The sequence below is a fragment of the Oncorhynchus keta genome, chromosome 35 (genome assembly GCF_023373465.1).
Source record: "Oncorhynchus keta strain PuntledgeMale-10-30-2019 chromosome 35, Oket_V2, whole genome shotgun sequence".
NCBI lineage: Eukaryota > Metazoa > Chordata > Actinopteri > Salmoniformes > Salmonidae > Oncorhynchus > Oncorhynchus keta.
In genome coordinates this window covers 48,484,534-48,507,687 of record NC_068455.1, presented here as the reverse complement: position 1 = coordinate 48,507,687, position 23,154 = coordinate 48,484,534, and the positions used below count along the sequence as shown (strand labels likewise).

Here is a 23,154-nt window from a genome sequence, read left to right as displayed (position 1 = left end):
TGGCAAACAAGACCTGAGACAAGATTCAGTACAACTAGCCTAAGTCCCATATCTATGGTGACTCAAAGCTTGTTGGAAGACAGTGCCACTAACTACTAGTCCTAGTGCACATTTTAAGATTTTGAGACAGTGTGGCACATAAGCTAATCTAGTTTGCTTTGAAGTCTAAGTTTAAATGAGAATCACCATTGCTAGGGACACACTGGAAGCCGTCTCCTTGGAAATCATATTGACACTGGCACTGGAAGGAGCCCAGAGTGTTGGAGCAGGTGGCCTGGGGATGGCAGGGCTGAGAGCGGCACTCATCCAAGTCTGTGGCACAACAAGCATACTGTAGATTCAATCACCAAACATGAGAAATGAGGCCAAGTGGACAATATCAGAGAACTGGGCTCTGGTGGGAGGGGTCTTTCACCCACTATAGAGCCTTAACTTGAATGTCCCCTCTAGTGATTCTAGTTCTATGGCCAACATCAGGAGAGGAGAAAGGGAGGAAGGGGTCAAATAAAAGGTGGTGTTAAGCGGCCTGGAGGCAAATTACCTAACTTAGTAGCCACACGAGCCAGGCTTATAAACTGGTACATAACTACACATTTACTTTACATTTACATTTAAGTCATTTAGCAGACGCTCTTATCCAGAGCGACTTACAAATTGGTGCATACACCTTAAGACATCCAGTGGAACAGCCACTTTACAATAGTGCATCTAAATCTTTTTAGGGGGGGGGGGGTGAGAACTTTACTTGCCTTACTTTTCCTCCTCTACTGCTACAATAATGATAACTAAACTGAATTAACATTGAACCAATAGTAGTAATAATACATGGGACTCCCTTTTAATTTTGTGAGTAACCTGTGGCGCTTTGGCTGCCTCTTGTTTGCTAACTACCGTTGATCATTGTGATTTTTTGGCTTAATAGGATTTCTTGCTAATAGTTTGACCTTTTGTTGGCTGCTGAGTCTTGGTTGCCAAGTGTTAACATTTCTTTTTACTAACTGCCAGTTTTAAAGCCCTGTTTTCCCTACGGATGCACCGCGGCCTGGATATTGTGTGTCAGAGGGCCTACAGACATAGGGTCTTGTGCAGAAAATACATACACATCATGGATAAAGATATTGACATGATGTGCTTCACAGAAACCACACACAACCACCAGATTATTATTTGACCCTGCTTGGAATCTATGAACATTTGAAGATCTAGAAGAACAATCTATTCTTACTGGCCATGTACTATACACACTGCTCTCGGCCAGCTTTCTAATAATTGATTGGATTTACACTTACCGTTCAAAAGTTTGGGCTCACTTAGAAATGTCCTTGTTTTTGAAAGAAAAGCACATTTCTTTTTGTCCATTCAAATAACATCACATTGATAAGAAATACAGTGTAGACATGGTTAATGTTGTAAATGACTATTGTAGCCGGAAACGGCAGATTGTTAATGGAATATCTACATAGGCGTACAGAGGCCCATTATTAGCAACCAAGTTTATCATTTAAAAAGGCTAATTGATCAATAGAAAACCACAGCTGAAAACGGCTGTTCTGATTAAAGAAGCAATAAAAAAAAAACGGGCCTTCTTTGGACTAGTTGAGTATCGAGAGCAGTGGTTCTCAACCCTGGTCCTGGGGACCCAAAGGGGGTGCACATTTTTGTTTTTGCCCTCGCACTACACACCTGATTCAAATAAACAACTCCTTTTCAGGCTTTGGTGATTTGAATCAGTTGTGTAGTGCTAGGGAAAAAACACAAATGTGCACCCCTTTGGGTCACGAGGACCAGGGTTGAGAACCACTGATCAAGAGCATCAGCATTTGTGGGTTCGATTACAGGCTCAAAATGGCCCGAAACAAAGACCTTTTTTTCTGAAACTCATCAGTCTGTTCTTGTTCTGAGAAATTAAGGCTATTCCATACAAGAAATTGCCAAGAAACTGAAGATCTCATACAACGCTGTATACTACTCCCTTCACAGAACAGCGCAAACTGGCTCAACCAGAATAGAAAGAGGAGTGGGACGCCCCAATGCACAACTGAGCAAGAGGACAAGTACATTAGAGTGTTTAGTTTGAGAAACACCAGTCTCAACATCAACAGTGAAGAGGCGACTCCGGGGTGCTAGCCTTCTAGGCAGAGTTGCAAGGAAAAAGCCATATCTCAGACTGGCCAATAAAAAGAAAAGATTCAGACGGGCAAAAGAACACAGACACTGGACAGAGGAACCTAGAAGGCCAGAATCCCGGAGTCGCCTCTTCACTGTTGAAGTTGAGACTGGTGTTTGGCAGGTACTATTTATTGATGCTGCCAGTTGAGGACTTGTGAAGTGTCTGTTTCTCAAACAAGACACTAATGCACTTGTCCTCTTGCTCAGTTGTGCACCGGGGCCTCCCACTCCTCTTTATATTCTGATTGGAGCCATTTCCACCTCCGGAACATCTCCTGACTCCGACCACTTCACGGACCCAGTAGCGAAGCCCCTCATACTACATGCCTTTGTCACATAATATCTGGACCACTGCAATGGAATCCTATTCAAGTTGTCCAGCAAAGCCTTGGAGGCTCCAGTACATCCAGAACTCCACTGCCAGGGTCCTCACACACACAAACCCAGAACTCCACCCCCACTCGGCATCACCTTCATTGGCTCCCGGTCAACTTCCGCATCACATTCAAGATCCTACTCCTCACCTGCAAGGCCCTCCATGGCCTTGCCCCCTCATACCTCTCCGACCTCCTCCACACAAACATCCTCTCCAGCTGTCTCCGCTCCTCCGACTCTGGACTACTCACCATCCCAAAAATAAGACTGTACACCACAGGGGACTGGGCATTTAGCGGAGCTTCCCCTAAACTCTGGAACTATCTCCCCCAGCCACCACACAATTCTGACTTTATCGCCACTTTCAAAAACAGACTTAACTCGGCTCTAGCAAAGCTAGAGTGTCTTTTCAATTTGAACTTGTTCAATTTCTAATTATGTTTTTTCTCTCTTTAAATCCAATATATTATTATTATTTAAATGAATCAATGCTGTTGATTTCCTAGTCAACTGTAGGTGATAGTGTGGTTACAATGAATAATTTCCTCAGTAAAAATGAAGACAAGGACAAGATAGAGATCTTATCCGGGGAATGTACTGTGCAAGCATAATATTTAAGGGGTTGCAGGCAGCAATGGTGAATTGAAAGCAATACCCAGATAGTCTGCAGTTCAGTATAAGTTACAATAGTATAGATCAATCACCTATACAGGAACGTCCGTCAATGCCAAACTCGTAGCCACTCTGGCATTGGCAGCGATGGCTCCCTGGCATGTTGACACAATGGGCGTTGGCACCGCACAGGCCAATGCCCTCAACGCACTCATCCACATCTGAGGGAGAAGAGGGAGAGAACAGAACTGTTATGCCTCAGTTATAGTATCATCAGACCATTAGTTTGAGTAGATTCTCTGTCTGTTTCCACTGCTGAGACCAGACTTGGGTTCAGTGGTGTCATTAGGCCTGGGCTTCCGGGGCTTCAGCCCCAGATTTTTTTGATCAAACTCCAAACCTTTATTATTTTTTTATTTTTTACATTTCAGATTAATATGAGTTTCCATAACCACACATCACTTGTCCTGTGCAGTATTAAAAACATTATTTTACTGACACATTTTTATGACCAAAAGAAACAATACAATATGCTGCACTAGGCAGTACCAGGTACTGCAAGAAGCCCCTGGAGTGACGTTGTCACGGTTTTCATATGGTGAAGGAGAGTCGGACCAAACTGCAGCGTGTCGATTGCGATCCATGTTTATTTAAACAAACGTAAACACGAACACTACAAAACAATAAACGAAACGAAAACAGCCTATACTTGTGTCAACATACATCAAACAAGGACATCAAGACACTCAGGACAATCACCCACAATACAACTAAAGAATATGGCTGCCTAAATATGGTTCCCAATCAGAGACAACGATAAACACCTGCCTCTGATTGAGAACTACTTCAGACAGCCATAGACTAACCTAGAACACCCCACTAAGCTACAATCCCACTATCTACACACCACATACAAAAACCCATGTCACACCCTGGCCTGACCAAATACATGAAGAAAAACACAAAATACTACGACCAGGGCGTGACAGAGTGCTGTGATTGGTCGAGATTTCACAACACAATGGATCCCTCACATCCCTTGACCCCTCTTCCACCCTACAACACCAGTTAGTTTGCTCTGCTGGCAGCAGCCAAATGACTTAACAGTGCTTAATCAAGCTAAACCACCAGGCTATGTGTAACTACAAAGACTTTGCCATCCTCTGTAATGTGCCTTTCCCCCTAACCAAGTTGCGGCAAAAACGGACCATTACACACAGGAACATAAAGTCTCTCAGAAACAGGCTTCAAACACACAACAGCCCTCATCCTTCAATCCTCTGCAGAGGAGCTCGTGTCTCACTGTGACACACTCCTCTCCCCCAGCCTTATAATAATTTATTGGATTTATACAGCGCTTTTCTACCAACTGAGGTACTCAAAGCACTTTACATAGTAGGGGGAAAATCATCTCATCCGCCACCAATGTGGAACGCCCACCTAGATGATGCACAGCGACCATTTTTGTGCCGGAACACTCACCACACATCAGCTATCAGGTGGAGAGGTGAGGAGTTATATATGCCAACTTGGAATGAGGGGGATGATTTGGTGGCCATGATGAAATGGGGCCAGGTTGGGAATTTTGCTATGACACCGGGGTTAACAACTCTGCTTATACGATAAGTGCAATGGGATTTTTAATAAACACAGCGAGCTACATTCTTCCCCTGGGCCAGATCTTCTGCCGCCATGGTCTCAACTTCCACTGCTATGCGGATGACACCCAGATTTACATCCACACCAAACCCACTTCTCATCTCCAGGATATAAAAAACTGGATGACATCTAATCTACTCAAACTCAACAGCAATACAACTGAGGTCATGCTGGAGCCTCCCAAGGCCCTCATCAAAAAAGTGGGTGTCATCCTGGACCCCACTCTCTCCTTCGAGCCTTACATCAAATGCATCACCAATTCCTCCCTTTTCCACCTCTGTATCATCTCCCGACTCCGACCATCCCTCACGGACCCAGTAGCGGAGCCCCTCATACATGCCTTTGTCACATCATGTCTGGACTACTACAATGGAGTCCTATTCAAGGTGTTCAGCAAAGCCTTGAATAGGCTCCAGTACATCCAGAACTCCACTGCCAGGGTCTTCACACACACCAAACCCTGGGAATGCATCACCCCCACTCTGCACCAATTTCATTAGCTTCCTGTCAAATTCCACATCACCTACAAGATCCTACAAGGCCCTCCATGACCTTGCCACCTCATACCTCTCCGACCTCCTCCACACACACACATCCCCTCCCGCTGTCTCCGCTCCTCTGACTCTGGACTACTTACCATCCCAAAAATAAGACTGCACCACGGGGGACCGAGCATTCAGCGCTGCTTTCCCTAAACACTGGAACTCCCCGGCCTCCCGCAATTCTGACTTCATCACCACTTTCAAAAATAGACTTAATCACCACCTGTTTGGCAGGTTTCCAATAGTCCATATCAATTACCTATACAGGTACGCCCATCAAAGCCAAACTTGTAGCCGCTCTGGCATTGGCAGCGATGGCTCCCTGGCAGGTTGACACACTGGGCGTGGGCACCGCACAGGCTGAGACCCTCAACGCACTCATCCACATCTGAGGGAGAAGAGAGAAAAAACAGAACTCATATGTCACAGTTATAGTATCATCAGACCATCAGTTTGAGTAGATTCTCTGTCCGTTTCCACTGCTGCCTGGGCTTCCGAGGCATCAGCCCCGGATGTTTTTGATCAAGCCCCAAACCTTTATTTAATTTTGTACATTTCAGTCTGATATGAGTTTCCATAACCACACATCACTTGCCCTATGCAGTATAAAAACATGTTTATACTCAGCTGCTTGGAGCAACATTTTTATGACAAAAAGAACCAATACAATATTCTGCGCTAGGCAGTACCAGGTACTGCAAGAAGCCCATGGAAAGACGCAGTGCCTGCTGTGATTGGTCGAGATATCACAACACAGTGGACCGCTCATGTCCCTTGAACCCTCCCCACCTTTACAGCGCCGGTGAGATGTCAAGTTGTCATCCGAAAGAGTTCAGGTTGAGCAGCTTGAGGTATCAGTGAATGAGGTGGAGAGAAAGTCATAGTGCAGTAGCAGCAGCTGAAGAGTTAGCCAGAGGTTTGCGCAGGGTTGGTGGTAGCTAACTAGCTAGTCTCCCTCAGCATAAAGATTGGCTAATGCTAACAAGCTAGAGTTAGCACTCGGGATCCTTAAGCTATTGGGTGTCAGAGTTATTTAATAGTATATTTAGTGAATGGGCAAGCTAGGGATGTTAAGTCATGATATTAGAAAAAGTGTTTATTTACAGCGAGTGTATTTAATGGGTTTCGCTTCTTTAGCTAGCTTGGCTGGCTAGCCACTTCGCTAGCTAGCTGAGATTGAATATACGAGAGATTGTTTTTCCGACTGAAGCACATATCTTCAGACAGTGACACAGTGCCCACCTGTGGACTGAAGCTGAACTTTACTACAGCATTATATTTAACCCCGTTTAAAATGAGCAATGTTGACGTGGTAAAACAAACTAAATTAAATGAATCATAGAGGTCTTATAATATAATATAAGTCTTATAACGCCATTCTACAGGTAAGCATGCTTGGCTCATGTCTGTTATTTCGATATAAGCTATGTAACTATTTGCAACAAAAACAACTGTTTTTATATTGTTGAAATTATTTAATTGAGCTTTTTTTGTATTACTATTTTTATTCACTTTTCTACTTACTTTTTCTATTGTGATTGCATTGTCAAAAGGTTATCCTGCAAGTAACCATTTCAATGCACTGTGTACTCCATGTACAGTGCCTAGAGAAAGTATTAATTGACTTATTCCACACTTTCTTGTTACAAACTGAATTCAACATTTATGAAATATTTTTTTCTCAGCCATCTAAACACAATACATCATAATTACAAAGCGAAAACATGTTTTTAGAAATGTTTGCAAATGTATTGAAAATTAAATATTTCATTTAATCTCACCTCTGAATCAATACTTTGTAGAAGCACCTTTGGCAGTGATTTCAGCTGTGAGTCTTATTGGTTACGTCTCCACTGAATTAAAACAATTCTTCAACCTCTGTGAAATTGGTTGTTGATCATTGTTCGACAACCATTTTCAGGTTTAGCCATAGACTTCAAGTCGATTTAAGTCAAAACTAACCCGGCCACTCAGTAACATCCTTTGTCTTCTTTCTTGGTAAGCAACTCCAGCATATCCTTGTGTTTATAGGCTATTGTCCTGCTGAAAGGTGAATTAATCTCCCAGTGTCTGGTGGAAAGCAGACAACCAGGTTTTGCTCTAATGTTTTTCCTGTACTGAGCTCCATTCTGTTGAATTTTTATCCTGAAAAACTCCCGAGTCCTTAACGACTACAAGCATACTCATAACATGATGCAGCCACCACTATGCTTGAAAATATGGAGAATATTACTCAGTAAGGCGTTGTATTGGATTTTCCCCAAACATAACACTTTGTATTCAGGACAAAAATCAATTTCTTTGCCACATTTTTTGCAGAATTACTTTAGTGCCTTGTTGCAAACAGAATGCATGTTTTGTAATATGTGTATTCTGTTCCAGCTTCCTTCTGTTCACTCTGTCAATTAGGTTAGTGTTGTGGAGGAACTATAATGTTGTTGATCCAACCTCAGTTTTATCCAATCACAGCCATTAAACTCTGTAGCTGTTTTAAAATCACCATCGGCGTCATGGTGAAATCCCTGAGCAGTTTATTTCCTTTCCGGCAACTGAGTTAGGAATGACGTCTTTGTGGTGACTGGGTCTATTGATAGACCATTCAGATTGTAATTAATAACTTCACCATGCCCAAAGGGATTTTCAATTTATGCTTTTATTATTTTTACCCATCTACCAATACATATAGGTGCCCTTCTTGCGAGGCTTTGGAAAACCTCCCTGGTCATTGGTTGAATCTGTGTTTGAAATTCACTGCTCACCTGAGGGACCGTACATATAATTGCATGTGTGAGGTACAGAGATGAGGTAGTCATGCATAAATCATGTTAAACACTATCATTGCACACAGAGTGAGGCCACGCAACTTATTATGTGACCTGTTAAGCACATTTTTTCTCCTGAATGTATTTAGTTTTGCCATAATAAAGGGATTGAATACTTATTGACTCAAGACATTTAAGCTTTTCTTTAATTAATTAGAAATAAAATCTAAATGTCATCCATTTTAAATTCAGGTTGTAATACAACAACATTTTGAAAAAGTCAAAGTGTATGTCATGTTGTCTAATAATTGGAGAAAGGGGAAGGAATACATAATAGGAGGTTTAATTTCTTCCACCCAAACAAAAGAGCGAGGTGGAAACCTCTAAATAATACGAGACCTGTAAAACAAATGCACAATAACACGTATCATGGACGCCGATATAATAGCACAGGTACTTCCAGGACCAATGAACATGGTTACAATAACCGACAAGGACAGATATATACACCTACTAATCAGGGGGAATTGGAACCAGGTGTGCATAATGAGACAAGACAATCTGGGGTTGGTGGTAATTAATCAAATTCAGTGACGCCTAGAAGGCCGGTGACGTAGACCTCCGGAGCTGGTGAAAGGAATGAGCAGCAGTACCGGAGGGATCCGTGACAGTGTGTGAATACTGTGTGTTAATACAAATGAACAAACTTGAACTTAGAAGGGAAGTGGGAAGGCAGCCAGAAATAGAGGGGGAAAGATGGCCAGCTTTGTGGTCAGATGGTAGGTGAAGAAAACATTAAAAAATACATAGGCCCTTAAATGATGTGCCCTCAAATGTTATGTAATCTAAAAATCTCACATTAGCTGGTAGAACTGACCAAATTATAACTTATTACAGTATGTAGTTTCTTATCTGTCACGTTTGGAGTTGTTGCGCTGTTATGCGGACACTTTAATTTTTCTTTACAGTTGAGTTGCCCTGGTCGTGTCAGTATACAGTAACTTTTTAAAGAGCAAATGCCCCTAAAAACCAATCTCTCATTTAGAAAATATTGACATCAATATGAGTCAGAAACATTGAATTTACTGTCAAAATTGTCTACAAAGTGTAAATAGGATAATTGTAATGCTTGCGGTAAATCTGGGTTGACTTTGGATAGCCTTTCATAGCCTTAGGGACCATGGGTAAAACCTCAAACTATAAATTGTAGAAATTCATATGCAAATATTGATAGCATTTAATGAGAACTAAAAGGTGTACATTGAGTAATTTATTGACGATCCCTAACTAGCCGCGGAGATAGGTTACCTAAAGTCAAAGTCAGGTCGCACACTAGTTGACTGAAGCTAATTGACTAAATCATTTTGGGCTAACTCTTCCCAGCTGCGAACACCCACATCAAACCACAACCCGAAACCAACTCACATTTGAATTCAGTCATGGCCGCTAGCATTTCTTAATGAACCAAATCTAAAATGAGGCCAAATCCGGAAGTGCAGTCATTTTTTAAAACTAACTAATAACATATTGCACCTCTACCTTTCTATCTTTCAGATGAGCCAAGGAGGAGAGATGAGTAAAGGCCAGTGGAGCACTTAGAACAGCAGCAGCCAGTGGCAAATGGTAGAGAAGAGGATGATTTAGGTGACCCAGACACAAGCCCAAAACAAGTTAAGCTACCCCAGTAGCCCCTTGACCGGTTTGGATTGCAAAACTAAAGATACATGAGTAGAAGAAGAGTAGAGTAGATGATGGAGAGAAACACCGGACAAGACAGAGACCGCAACAGAAGAATAGGTGATTGAGAGAGATACACCAGACAAGACACAGAGACAGCAACAGAAAAATAGGATATGATGAAGAGAGACAACAGAAGAATAGAACAGGCCATAACAGAGGAAGACCCACACTACATGTAAATGTTTTTAACGTTGGTAAAAAGTATTTTGTCTGTAATGTCTTTTTTGTCAGACCCCAGTAAGACTAGCTGTCGCCATCAGCGACCCTAATAAAATCAGAAATCCAAATAGACAAAGGAGACGGCAACAACCAAGAACCTAAGACAATGTTTTATAATGTGCTTACATAGTTTTACCCACTTCGTATGTATATACTGTATTCAGGTGAAGGCTCATCCCATTGCTAATGTACATGACGTTCCTATTCATATAGAGTCCATACTGTCTATACCCACCATTATATACATGGGTGGGCGTGGGAGGGCATAGGCTGACACACTGGGGAGTCAGGCTCAGCCAATCCATATGAGGTTTTCCCCACAAGTGCTTTATTACAGACAGAAATACTCCTATAGAGCTCCATTTTTATGGAATGGTCTGTGTTGCCCAGCAACAGCCGCGATACATCACTGCTCTAGAGGAGATCTGCATGGAGGAATGGGCCAAAATACCAGCAACAGTGTGTGAAAACCTTGTGAAGACTTACAGAAAACATTTGACCTCTGTCATTGCCAACAAAGGGTATATAAGAAAGTATTGAGAGAAACTTTTGTTGTTGACCAAATACTTATTTTCCACCATAATTTGCAAATAAATTCATTAAAAATCCTATAATGTGATTTTCTGGATTTTTTTTCTCATTTTGTCTGTCATAGTTGAAGTGTACCTTTGATGAAAATTACAGGCCTCTCATCTTTTTAAGTGGGAGAACTTGCACAATTGGTGGTTGACTAAATACTTTTTTTGCCCCACTGTATGTGTGTTGTTAGATATCCTGCTAGAAAAATAAGCATTTCACTACACATGCCATAACATCTGAAAAATATGTGTACGCGACCAATACAATTTCATTTGATTTTGACAGCAACAGACAAGACACAGTGAAAGTGACAGAGGAGGACAGGAGGTGTGTTCAGCACACAGTAGACTGTATCACTTCAAGCTCTGCTATATATTCTAATTAGTTCTATTTATTTGCACCAAAAAAATGTAATTTACCGGGGAGGTGAAAAAGCCTGTGAAATTACTATTAAAACAATTGTTTACTTTTACACTTTTTACAACCAGGACAGGATGAGAGAGGAGGGTAGACAAGAAACAGCAACACAGAGTACTAAAAGACAGCAACAGAAGGCAGACAATAGAGACAGCAACAGACGACACACAGAAAGTGATGGGGAGAGGCAGAGGAGGGGTAAGACTATCACTTAAAACTGCTCTATGGATTCTAATTACACATTGTGTGTGTGTGTGTCAGAGTACTGAGGGATTCTTTAATCAGTTTGAACGGGTCAGAGTCTGTGTTTTACGTTGTCGAGTGGTTTTTGGCAATACACTGTATATGTATGTGTTCGAGAGTAGAGAGTGTTCCAGAGTAGAGAGACCACAGGGAGCCTGGATCCCACCCTTGACACTAAACATGTAGCAGGGGGGAAGGTGCAAGTTACCTTGAAAAATATCTAATCGCTCAATGTTCATCTCAAAGTGCACCAAATTCATGCATTTAGCTGTTGAAATTTGCTCAGTTTTTTGGGGGACGGGGGAGAATGCCCCTGGACCTTCCTACTGTTTTTGGGCTAAGCAAGCCCTATATGTCTTCAAATCTTAGAAACTAGCCTTTCTTAAAATAGCCTTTACTTTCTTTCTAAATACTTAAAGTTTGATTGAGTCTGCCTGGATGGGCGGAGTTTGACATTTTCACTTTTGGAACTGTTCCATTGTTTCCATCAGGCCAGGCACACTCAATTCATCAGAGACAGAGTATTTGAACCCAGGTATCTGGTATTATCTGCCTGCCCTAAGAAACACAGCGTAACCCAGTCCTATAAAGCTCCACTCCACAGGGGAGCCGGGATCCCACCGTTGACACTAAACATTAATTAGTCTGACATTTGTTTAAGAGCCATTACTGGTGTCCTGGTGAATGTAAAGAAGGCTCTGTGCATGGCGCCTTGAGACATGGGATATAAACTATGCACTGCAATCACGGCTGTTTGTGATGACAGCGGGAGGCTGGTGGGTGAAGGCTCCGCGCCACACCTCGTGAGAATGGGGCTTTTGGAGCCTTAAGGGCAGCTGGGAGTCGATGAGGGTGGTCGTAGCGAACGCAGCGAGGGAGCTGGTTTTGATCATCCGGCTAATGACATTGGAGGCTGGACCCCCTGTTACCTGCCCTGGAGGGGAGGGAGAGGGGCATTCTAACAGGTGACGAAATTACACACTGTCAGATCCCCCTCACTCAACCAACATGAGAGGTGCCCTTCGGCAGCCAGGAAATCAGCTCCAGATTCCTCTGCAGTAGAGTGGAGTAGTGGGAATGTGTGAAGGTGAAGGTGAGGTGTGTGCATGCGTGCATACATGCGTGTCAAGAGACAAACCAGTGGGAGTGGGGGGGAGTTACCAAGATTGTTATAGAAACATGCACTTTCTTGCTGTCTAACTCAATTAATTTCAAATAAACTCCTCTCCACTCCTGTCTCCTTCCTCTCCCCTCCCTTTCCCTCTTCTCTTCTCTCCCTCTTCCACTGCTCTCCTCCCTACCTCCACTCCCTGCAGATGCAGCCTTGGACTGGGGGGGCTTTGGAGAGAGCAGAGAGGAGAGGCATAAGAAGGGAGTATCCAGGACACTCCACTGAGAGTAAACAGTGTCACAGCCCTGTCTCCTCGCTGGATGGATGACTCAGAAGAGGAGAGAGAGAGAGCGAGACACTTGGTGGGAGAGGGGGATGGAGGGAAATTCCTCTCCACTCCCTAAACAATGCCATCTCAAGTCCCACAGCCCACATTCCCTTCTCTACTGGCCAGAAACATTGTACCCCAATGCCTTATATTGTACATTTCATCTACTCTTATCCAACCCAATGTTGCCACATCTCTTTCCACTGCACAGGACCTCTCATGATAACTCCCTCGTGTCAGCTCCTAGCTAGCCATGCAGCTCCTAGTTAGCCATGAGTTCATCAAAGTCAGTAGCTACAATGTGATTGTCATAGAGCTTTTCGTGTCAATATGGCACCCATGAAAATGTGAAATCTCAAACATAGTCTGCCAAATGTTCAATAGAGGATCCAGATATTTTTTCTAACCTCTTTGGATTACAACAAAATTAAGTGTACTTGTATTACGTATTGGATCACAAAAAAATATATAACTTTTACATTACTGTATAGTTTACCAATAAAATGGTCACAAGTCCTCAACTGGCAGCTTCATTAAATAGTACCCGCAAAACACCAGTCTCAACGTCAACAGTGAAGAGGCGACTCCGGGATGCTGGCCTTCAAGCCAGAGTTGCAAAGAAAAAGCCATATCTCAGACTGGCCAATATAAAGACAAGATAAAGGTGGGCAAAAGAACACAGACACTGGACATAGGAACTCTGCCTAGAAGGCCAGCATCCCGGAGTCGCCTCTTCACTGTTGACGTTGAGACTGGTGTTTTGCGGGTACTATTTCAATAAGCTGCCAGTTGAGGACTTGTAAGGCGTCTGTTTCTTAAACTAGACAATCTAATGTACTTGTCCTCTTGCTCAGTTGTGCACTTGGGCCTCACACTCCTCTTTCTATTCTGGTTAGAGACAGTTTGCGCTGTTCTGTGAAGGGAGTAGTACAAGATCTTCTGTTTCTTGGCTTAATTTCTCAGAACAAGAATAGACTGACGAGTTTCAGAAGAAAGGTCTTTGTTTCTGGCCATTTTGAGCCTGTAATCGAACCAACAAATGCTGATGCTCCAGTAACTCAACTAGACTAAAGAAGGCCAGTTTAATTGCTTCTTTAACCAGGACAAAAGTTTTCAGCTGTGCTAACATAATTGCAAAAGGGTTTTCTAATGCTCAATTAGCCTTTTAAAGTGATACATTTGGATTAACACAACGTGCCATTGGAACACAGGAGTGATGGTTGCTGATAATGGGGCTCTGTACGCCTATGTAGATATTCCATTTTAAAAAATCTGCCGTTCCCAACTACAATAGTCATTTACAACATTAATACTGTATTTCTGATCAATTTGATGTGCTTTTCTTTCATAAACAAGGACATTTTTAAGTAACCCCAAACGTTTAAACGGTAGTATATATGCACATTTGTTTATGGGGGATTGGAAATTATGCAGACAATTACAATGATGGAAGCTACAATCTACCTGCATTATTAAAGCTGATCTACACCACCAAAAAATACAACTATTTTTCAAAAGCTTCGCTCCTTATAACACTTCCATCCCCCAACACCCACCCCATCCACAGTACCCCTCTCTTACCATAACAGTTGCGCCCGTCGCCCCTGTACCCAGTTGCACACTGGCACTGGTACTGCTGGCCCTCTCCGGGCAGACATTGGGCGGTGGTGTCACAGTCATGGGTTCCTGAGTAGCACGGATTCACCTGGACAGTTTCTGGCGATTCCATTGAGGAGAAAAGGAGCACATTTTTAGTTACAAACCAAGTCATTTGGGATTTACGGTACCACCTAAAACTAACATATTTTGAAGCCTTAGTATGGCCTAGATTATGAAAAAATTATCTATAAGCAAATTCATACTCTGTAAAAAAGGCGTTATAAGACGTACTTACTTTGCCACGTGGCCTCTATCGGATGGCAACTTATAATTGATTTGTAAAGCCACCATGAAGCCTTCAAGCCTAAAAGTGTTAGTTTAACGTGAGACCAACTTAAATGTATGTCATTCAAAGTGCCTTCACGTACCATTTGTTTGTGGTCAATACTGCTTGTTAAGAACAGAAAGGCCCGCACACTGAAAATGCTTCTAATTTACCACCTTTAATGACAACGTTTAGATCCAACACGGGTCTTCATCTGGTCAAGCAGACTGAGTGATCCAGTCTTCAAATATATACATATTTCACCCCACATGATCATTACGCACATGACGCATTGTTGGTGTAGATACAATACAATAAACGTAGACAGGGCTCTATATTAAACATTTGTATTCCCAGCACTGGTGCTCCCAATTTAAAGTTAGGTGCACAACATAAAATCCAGGAGCACCAGAAGATATATATATATATTTTTATTGATTGAGATAGCATTTATATAGGCCCAATAGGCTTTAACTACTTTTGATGCACGTGCTCTAGAAACTAATATTTAACCATGTGAAGACATTTGTTTATTATAAAAAGCTAAAATGTTGATACAAAAACCTGTCATTGAAATTACAAAGTCATTTGTGGAATATTAGATTTCTGCATTGTGTAAATGCGCCACCTATTGAGATGCATTACATAGGAAAAGGTACACTGTCTCTTTAAGAGCGCTCAAGTTTGAGTGATGACGTGCAAAAGATCAGACATTCATTCACTGGTATAATAATTGCTCTTCTAAAGAAGCTACCCCTTTTCCTTTCGTTCTGTGCTCCCAAATGTTTAAATATACATGGTTTATGAACACGGCCTAAAAACAAACTTTTTGGTCCGCCAGCCACTGTGGCAGGTAGATCAAAAATCTAACCAGCCACTCAGAATTTTTACCAGAGAATACATGTATTCACCATTGTAATACCAAAAACCACAGAAAAACTATTTTTTTTCCACTATCAAAATCACACTTTTTTAATAGAAAAAATAACAACATTAGATGTCCTTATTCCACAACAATGCTTAAACCACACCAGGAAACCACTTTTGAGGTCTTGGGAAGAAATTACTGACATTTAATCCTAGTAAAAATTCCCTGTTTTAGGTCAGTTAGGCTCACCACTTTATTTTAAGAATATGAAATGTCAGAATAATAGTTGAAATAATTATTTTTCAGCTTTTAATTTCTTTCATCACATTCCCAGTGGGTCAGAAGTTTACATACACTCAATTAGTTTTTGGTAGCATCGGCTTTAAATTGTTTAACTTGGGTCAAATGTTTTGGGTAGCCTTCCACTAGCTTCCCATAATAAGTTGGGTTAATTTTGGCCCATTCCTCCTGACAGAGCTGGTGTAACTGCGTCAGGTTTGTAGGCCTCCTTGCTCGCACACGCTTTTTCAGTTCTGCCCACACTTTTTCTATGTGACTGAGGTCAGGGCTTTGAGATGGCCACTCCAATACCTTGACTTTGTTGTCCTTAAGCCATTTTGCCACAACTTTGGAAGTATGCTTGGGGCCCTTCTCCATTTGGAGACCCATTTGCAGCCAAGCTTTAACTTCCTGACTGATGTCTTGAGATTTTGGTTGCTTCAATATATCTACCAGATTTTCCTCCCTCATTATGCCATCTATTTTGTGAAGTGCACCAGACCCTCCTACAACAAAGCACCCCCACAACATGATGCTGCCACCCCCGTGCTTCACTGTTGGGATGGTGTTCTTCGGCTTGCAGGCCTCCCCCTTTTTCCTCCAAACATAACAATGGTCATTATGGCCAAACAGTTCTATTTTTGTTTCATCAGACCAGAGGACATTTCGCCTAAAAGTCTGATCTTTGTCCCCATGTGCAGTTGCAAACCAGTCTGGCTTGTTTATGATGGTTTTGGAGTAGTGGCTTCTTCCTTGCTGAGCGGCCTTTCAGGTTATGTCGATATAGGAATTGTTTAACTGTGGATATAGATACTTTTGTACCTGTTTCCCCCAGGATCTTCACAAGGTCCTTTGCTGTTGTTCAGGGATTGATTTGCACTTTTCGACCAAAGTACGTTCATCTCTAGGAGACAGAATGCGTCTCCTTCATGAGCGGTATGATGGCTGTGTGGTCCCATGGTGTTTATACTTGTGTATTATTGTTTGTATGCACCATTCTCTGGAAAGGCTAGACAATGTTGTGCCTGAAAAGCCCAGGAGGGTGGCCGTTTCTGAGATACTGGATCTGGTGTGCCTGGCACCGACAATCATCACGTTAAAAAGTTGCATTCTAATGTTCAATCGAACAGTAACTGGATGCCTGTCCGCCTGCTTTATATAGCAAGCCATGTGACTCACTGTCTGTAGGAGCAATCGATTTTCATGGACATGGTGGTGTATCTAATAAACTGACTGGTGAGTGTATATATCATATGTGAAGATTGAAATCCGGAGTTGTGTCTTTAATCTATCCAATGGTGAATGGCAAGTCGACTCGATTCCCTGGAAACCAGACAGAAACAAAAGCATTCCTGGCCTAATTGTACAACCTCATGTACAATTATCCATGTAAGACAAGACACATTCACACACAGCCATGGACCACATGGCAGAGAAACACAGTGAAACACAGTGAGAGAGAAAGACTGAGTGAGAGAGACAGATACAAACACAGAGAAAGAGAGAGAGACAGAGACAAACAAGAGAAAGAGAGAGAGAGACTGAGTGAGAGAGACAAATACTAAGTGAGAGAGACAGAGACAAACACAGAGAGAGACTGAGTGAGAGAGACAGAGAAACACAGAGAGAGAGAGACAGAGACAAACAGAAAGTGAGGGACCGAGATAGAGAGGGAGAAAGAGAGCTGGGTGAGAGAGACAGGGAGAAAGAGCTCGATGAGTGCAGGCCAGGGCCCACCCCCCAAAAAAAGAGAGAGAGAGACAGACAAACACTGAGAGAAAGAGAGAGAGGGACTAAGTGAAAGTTCAGGATAAACCAAAATTACAACACAGTCAAAACAAAACTATATTGCCTATTGGGAAACACAAGCACAAAGCAACATGCAGTGCTATCTGGCCCTAAATCGACAGTACACTGTGGCTAAATATTTGACCATGGTTACTGATCAAAACCTTGACAAAGTACAGGCTCAGTGAGCACAGCCTTGCCATTGAGAAGGGTAGACACAGGAAAACCTGGCTCCCTGTAGAGGAAAGGCTGTGCAACCACTGCACCACAGCAGAACCTGAGACGGAGCTGCATTTTCTGACAAAATGTAAAAATATAAAACAATTAGAGAGTGTCATTTCCCCAAATTTGAAACCCTTATTCAAGGTTTCAAAGACCTCTCTGAATGAGAGTAGGCTACCCGTCCTGTTGGGGGAGGACGCAGAGAGCTGTGGGTTGGCAGCGCACAACATTGCTGCCTGCCATAAGTTGAGGGATAGTGTCTGACAAACCAATCAACCTGCACATGTACTCTACTGTATGCTTATTGTTATGGTTGAATGTATGGTTATTTTGACACTTGGTTATTATTGTTACTGTAGTCCCGTTAACAATTTTGATTCTCATTTTTATTTTATATTGTAAATTTCCAAAATAAGCTTTGGCAATATGTACATTGTTACATCATGCCAATAAAGCAAATTTAATTTAATTGAAAGAGAGAGCTGGATGAGTAACCGGATGAGCGCAGGCCAGGGTTCCCCCCCAAAAAGAGAGATAGACTGAGTGAGAGAGACAGAGACAAACACTGAGAGAAAGAGAGAGAGGGACTGAGAGAGATTAATGAGTAACCGGATGAGTGCAGGCCAGGGTTTCCCCAAAACCACAGATGACTCAGAACACAGAAAAATCGAGTTGGAAATAGGAATGTGTATGGGAAGAATTTTGAAATGTCCAAATCGTATAGCCAAATAACCAGTCTTTACATGACTAAACCCACCGTTATTGGATGTGACTATAAGAAATGTGGAGGGTTGACATGGTATGATGATGCAGTGTATGTCTACTGTGTTATGGTTGGAGTATGATGGTGTAAAGGAGATGATGGTTCGCACGATGAGTTGCCCGAGTTAAGTCTTAAGCTCAGCGGGCTAACGCAATGATATGGTGAGCAAAAGACACGGGAGACCCAGTCAGTCACAATGGTTCCACATCAAACCGATGAGTGGTGAGTGTTCTAGCATAAAATGGCTTCTGAGCAACAGTATGGGGTGATGTGTACAATGTGAAAGCCCAATATAACAATTCCATTTGAAAACAACTTTTACTGTAGCTGCATTGGCTAACTGTGCCGATACTGAAGGCAAAGGATTTTAACACAGCTGGTGCTCCGCCATAGCCGCTCTGGGCGACCTTGAGGGTCAAAGCACTTGACCTGGCTCGCATGACATGCTTAAAATGGCAGTAAAACACAACAAAAGACACCCCTCACTCTCTTCTCATTGTTTACGAGCAGGGGGGTCCCTTACACAAGCTTCCTAAAGACACGCTAGGGGGGTTAACTACACTCGTTCTCTCTGATCATCTGTTTTAAAGAGAGAAGACGGGACCCCATTGTGTTCAAAATAAGAGACTTTCCTGGGAAAGAGTCAAAGGGGCCCCAGTATTTAATACTGCAGGCAAGCTAAAGTCTGCGCCCCTTCGTCGGTGATTGGTCGACAGTAGGGATTCTTCAATAAAGTCTTTGTTGTCATTCGAGAGATGACTCGCTTTCCTATTTTTTCAATGAGAAATACTGCAGCAACCATCGTAGTTAGATGTAACATTGCACGTCTAAGATCTCCTCAGCAAAAACGTTGAAATGAATGACAAACTCATTCGGTTTGGCTAACCCTTACAAAAAAAGATTGCAGTATAAGTGCAGCAACTGCAGTCAACTGTGGTTTTGCGGATGCAGTAATTGCAGAATAACTGCAGTGTACAAAATGACTACAGACCAGGGTTCATTCACGGGCTGTGCCACAACCGGCCGTGGCTGGGAGTCCCATAGGAAGGCGCTCACTTGGCCCAGCGTCGTCCAGGTTAGGGGAGGGTTTGGCCAGGGGGGCTTTACTTGGCTCATCGCGCTCTGGTGACTCCTGTGGTGGGCCAGGTGCCCGCGGGCTGACCCCGGTCGCCAGTTGAAATGTGATTCCTCCGACACACTGGTGCAACTGGCTTCCGGGTTAAGCATGCCGGGTGTTAAGGAGCGCAGTTAGGTGGGTCATGTTTCGGAGGACGCATGACTCCACCTTTGCCTCTCCCAAACACGTTGAGAAGTTGCAGTGATGAGACAAGATGGAAATCGGGGAGAAAAAGGGTCAAGTTCAACAAAAAATCTATATACAAAAAAAGTACTTATTTTGGACACAGTATTTGCAGTGTACTGCAGTTATACTGCACTCTGACTGCAATATTTTTTCGTAAGGGATGCGCCAGCCGAACAGAAGCACACTTGATGCCTTTATTCATCTCTCCTTCTCATTTAACTCTTCTCCTTAGTCCTCTTCACTTGCTCTTCTTCCCTCTTTCCGTGCCCCTCATTCTGCAGCTCTCGCTCTCTCTCCTCAATTCTGAGACTCTTCCTTCATTCCCACCCTCTCTCTTTCCCTCCCTCCTTCCACAGTCACATTAAAGGCCCAGTTGTCACGACTTCCGCCAAAGTTGGTCCCTCTCCTTGTTTGGGCGGCGTTCGGCGGCACCGGCTTTCTAGTCACCACCGATCCATGTTTCATTTTCGTTTAGTTTTGTCTTCATTATACACACCTGGTTTCCATTCCATAATTAATGTTCCTTATTTAACCCTCTGGCTTCCCTTTCCGTTTTGTGCGTGATTGTCATTGTCATGTGGGTTCATTCTTTGTGCTCTGGATTTTGTGTTTTTCCTTGTTCGAACATTGCCTATATTATTGAGTAAATTCAGATTATTACTCATACCTGTGTCCTGCGCCTGACTCCGCCTTATCCATTCACCTAATCGCTGACACCAGTGCAGTCATAAACGTGATTTCCTGTGTTTTATTTATTTATATATATATATACACACGCACGCACACAATGAAGGTTGGAATAATACTGTGAAATTGTGAAAATTATGATAATCCGCTTTAGTGTAAGACCTGTTTGAAAAGACCGGCTGAAATTTCAGCTTGTTTTGGTGGGATGGAGTTTTGACCTGCCTGATGACATCACCAGTCAGTTAATAGGCCAATAAGAAAGAGAGTTCCAAACCTCTCTGCCAATAACAGCTTCCCCACTCATTCCACTCCTGGTTAGTCCTAGCAAAATTCTTGCCTGAAATTTCTTTGTTTCTTTTAGACCATTTTAACTGAAAACAATCAACGTAAGGTACATAAAGGTCTAACACAGCCATTTTTATCTCAATATTAAATCATTTCTGGGTAACAATCAAATATCCTACTGTGATTGTTTTCAATTGTTTGTGTGAGTGCGTGCATTTGTGTGACACTAAAAACAAACTAAATGTAAGAACGGGCAAAGGAATTGGGAGGGGAGGAGGAAGGACAATGGCTGCATTTTACTTCAACAATTTCTGGATGATTTGAAGAGCACCATGGGCCACGGCCAAAAGTAGAGCACTATATAAGGGTATAGGATGCCATTTGGGACTACAGTCCATCACAGCCATGACAGTCAGTTCATCCCAATCCCCAATCATGACTCACTCAGCCAGAGTAATTACATGTATTTTACCCAAGAACTCCCAGACAGCACCAGCTGGCCCCCCCCACCCCAACACTAGACCCCCACACCCAGCTGGTTTGGCCCCCATGTCCCCCAGCCCCCCCCCCCTCTCTCCTTCCCTGTGATCGGAGCTCTCTCCTGGGGCATCGGAAACATGGTATTGCTCCCGGGTCTCTGCCCTGGTTCCCATGACATCACTCCTCAGCTATTCCTCACGAACCCCCCTTCCTGTAAATCTGTCATTGGAAGGGATATTATTTCCCAGAGAGCAGCAGAGATTAACAATACCCCCCCTTCCTCTAGCACTGACATCCCCCTCCGCATGACAGCTCATCGCAATACAGCTTTTCACTGATGGGGTTGAGATAAATACTAGTGTGTATGTGTATGTGTGTGTATGTGTGTGTGTGTGCGTGGTGTAAGTGTGTGCATGTCCGTGCATCTGTGTGCGAGTGCATCTCCCTCTTCCTCCGTCGGCCGCACTGGAGGCCTGTCCTGTCAAAACATTTCAGTGTAAGCGTCTTACAATATTGCTTACGACAAAGAAGACGAACGGCTTTTCAAAAGAGGGCAGCATTACAGCGAAACAAGACTCTTTCACAGACGCAGGTGCTGCCGCAGCAAACCTCCTCCCCTCGGATTTCCTTATATCTTTCATACAAATGGACTGCGTCAGCCTCCAGTGTGTGGGAAGGGAGGATGAGGAATAATAGGATGAGGAGGATGGTGAGGTGAAAGGGGTACAGGTTGTCCTTGAGGAACATATGAGGCCACGGCCTCAGATGGGATCTCAGCGGAGGCGCACGCTAACCTCGCACTCTCTATGAGGGGGGATGGGAGAAAGATGCAAGGAGACATATCCCAGACTCACCCTGTCTCCAAAGAGGGTCCCAGACTTCACCGGTGTGAATGAGTGATGTAAAGGGAGGTGGGGGGGGGTGAACTGTGTGTGTACTCAGTGTGTATGAGTAACCTCATCTCTGGAACTTGAAAGCACTGTAACTGGGTTGACGTCACAACAAGCTCATTCCTGTTACAACCGTGACCAAACCTTGACCCAAACGGGTACCATAAAGACATACATCTTTACTGACTCTAGCCTTACCGCTGCGGAGACCTAGCGTAAGCATGTAGCTATTTTATGGGGGACGAAATCAAGTGAGAAATCAAGTGTGATACACAAGTCTAGATGGGTTTTAGTGCTTGGATTTATCGCACATAGGGGAGTGATTTCCTAACTGATTTGTTTTTTACACTGACAATGAGTCTGGCTCTGTACATGCTGGGCTGTACTAAAGGCATGCAGCCATGTCTGCCAAAGCCATAGTAGTCTGCATCACAAATCTGACCTTACTCCCTACGTAAATGCACCACTTTTGACCAGTAGTGTAAAGTACTTAAAATATTTTTTACTTAAGTCGTTTTTGGTGGTATCTGTACTTTACTATTTATATTTTTGACCACTTTTACGTCACTACATTCCTGAAGAAAATAATGTACCACTTTAAGCCATACATTTTCCCTGACACCCAAAAGTACTCCTTACATTTTGAATGGCTAGCAGGACAGGAAAATGGTGAACTTATCAAAATAACATCCCTGGTCATCCCTATTGCCTCTGATCAGGTGGACTCACTAAACACAAATACTTAATTTGTAAATTATGTCCGAGTGTTGGAGTGAGCCCCTGGCTATCTGTAAATAAAAAAAACTAGAAAATTGTGCTGTCAGGTTTGCTAAATATAAGAAATGTGCATGTACTTTTGATATTTAAGTATATTTAAAACCAAATACTTGTAGACTTTTACTGAAGTAG

At 42.9% G+C, this 23,154-nt stretch overlaps 1 protein-coding gene across 3 annotated transcripts in view; it reads right to left on the bottom strand.

Moving 5' to 3' along the window:
- Positions 1 to 23,154, bottom strand: part of nid2a (nidogen 2a (osteonidogen)) — a 103,315-nt gene that overhangs the window by 41,553 nt on the left and 38,608 nt on the right. For 2 of the 3 annotated variants that reach the window (XM_035752794.1, XM_052497092.1), the window contains exons 9-12: positions 14,338 to 14,472; positions 5,617 to 5,745; positions 3,249 to 3,377; positions 187 to 312 (exon numbers count right to left, since the gene is read on the bottom strand). In XM_035752794.1, coding sequence (XP_035608687.1) covers positions 187 to 312; positions 3,249 to 3,377; positions 5,617 to 5,745; positions 14,338 to 14,472 — 519 coding nt within the window. The remainder of the gene's footprint in view (positions 1 to 186; positions 313 to 3,248; positions 3,378 to 5,616; positions 5,746 to 14,337; positions 14,473 to 23,154) is intronic. The other variant, XM_052497091.1, reaches the window with a different exon arrangement.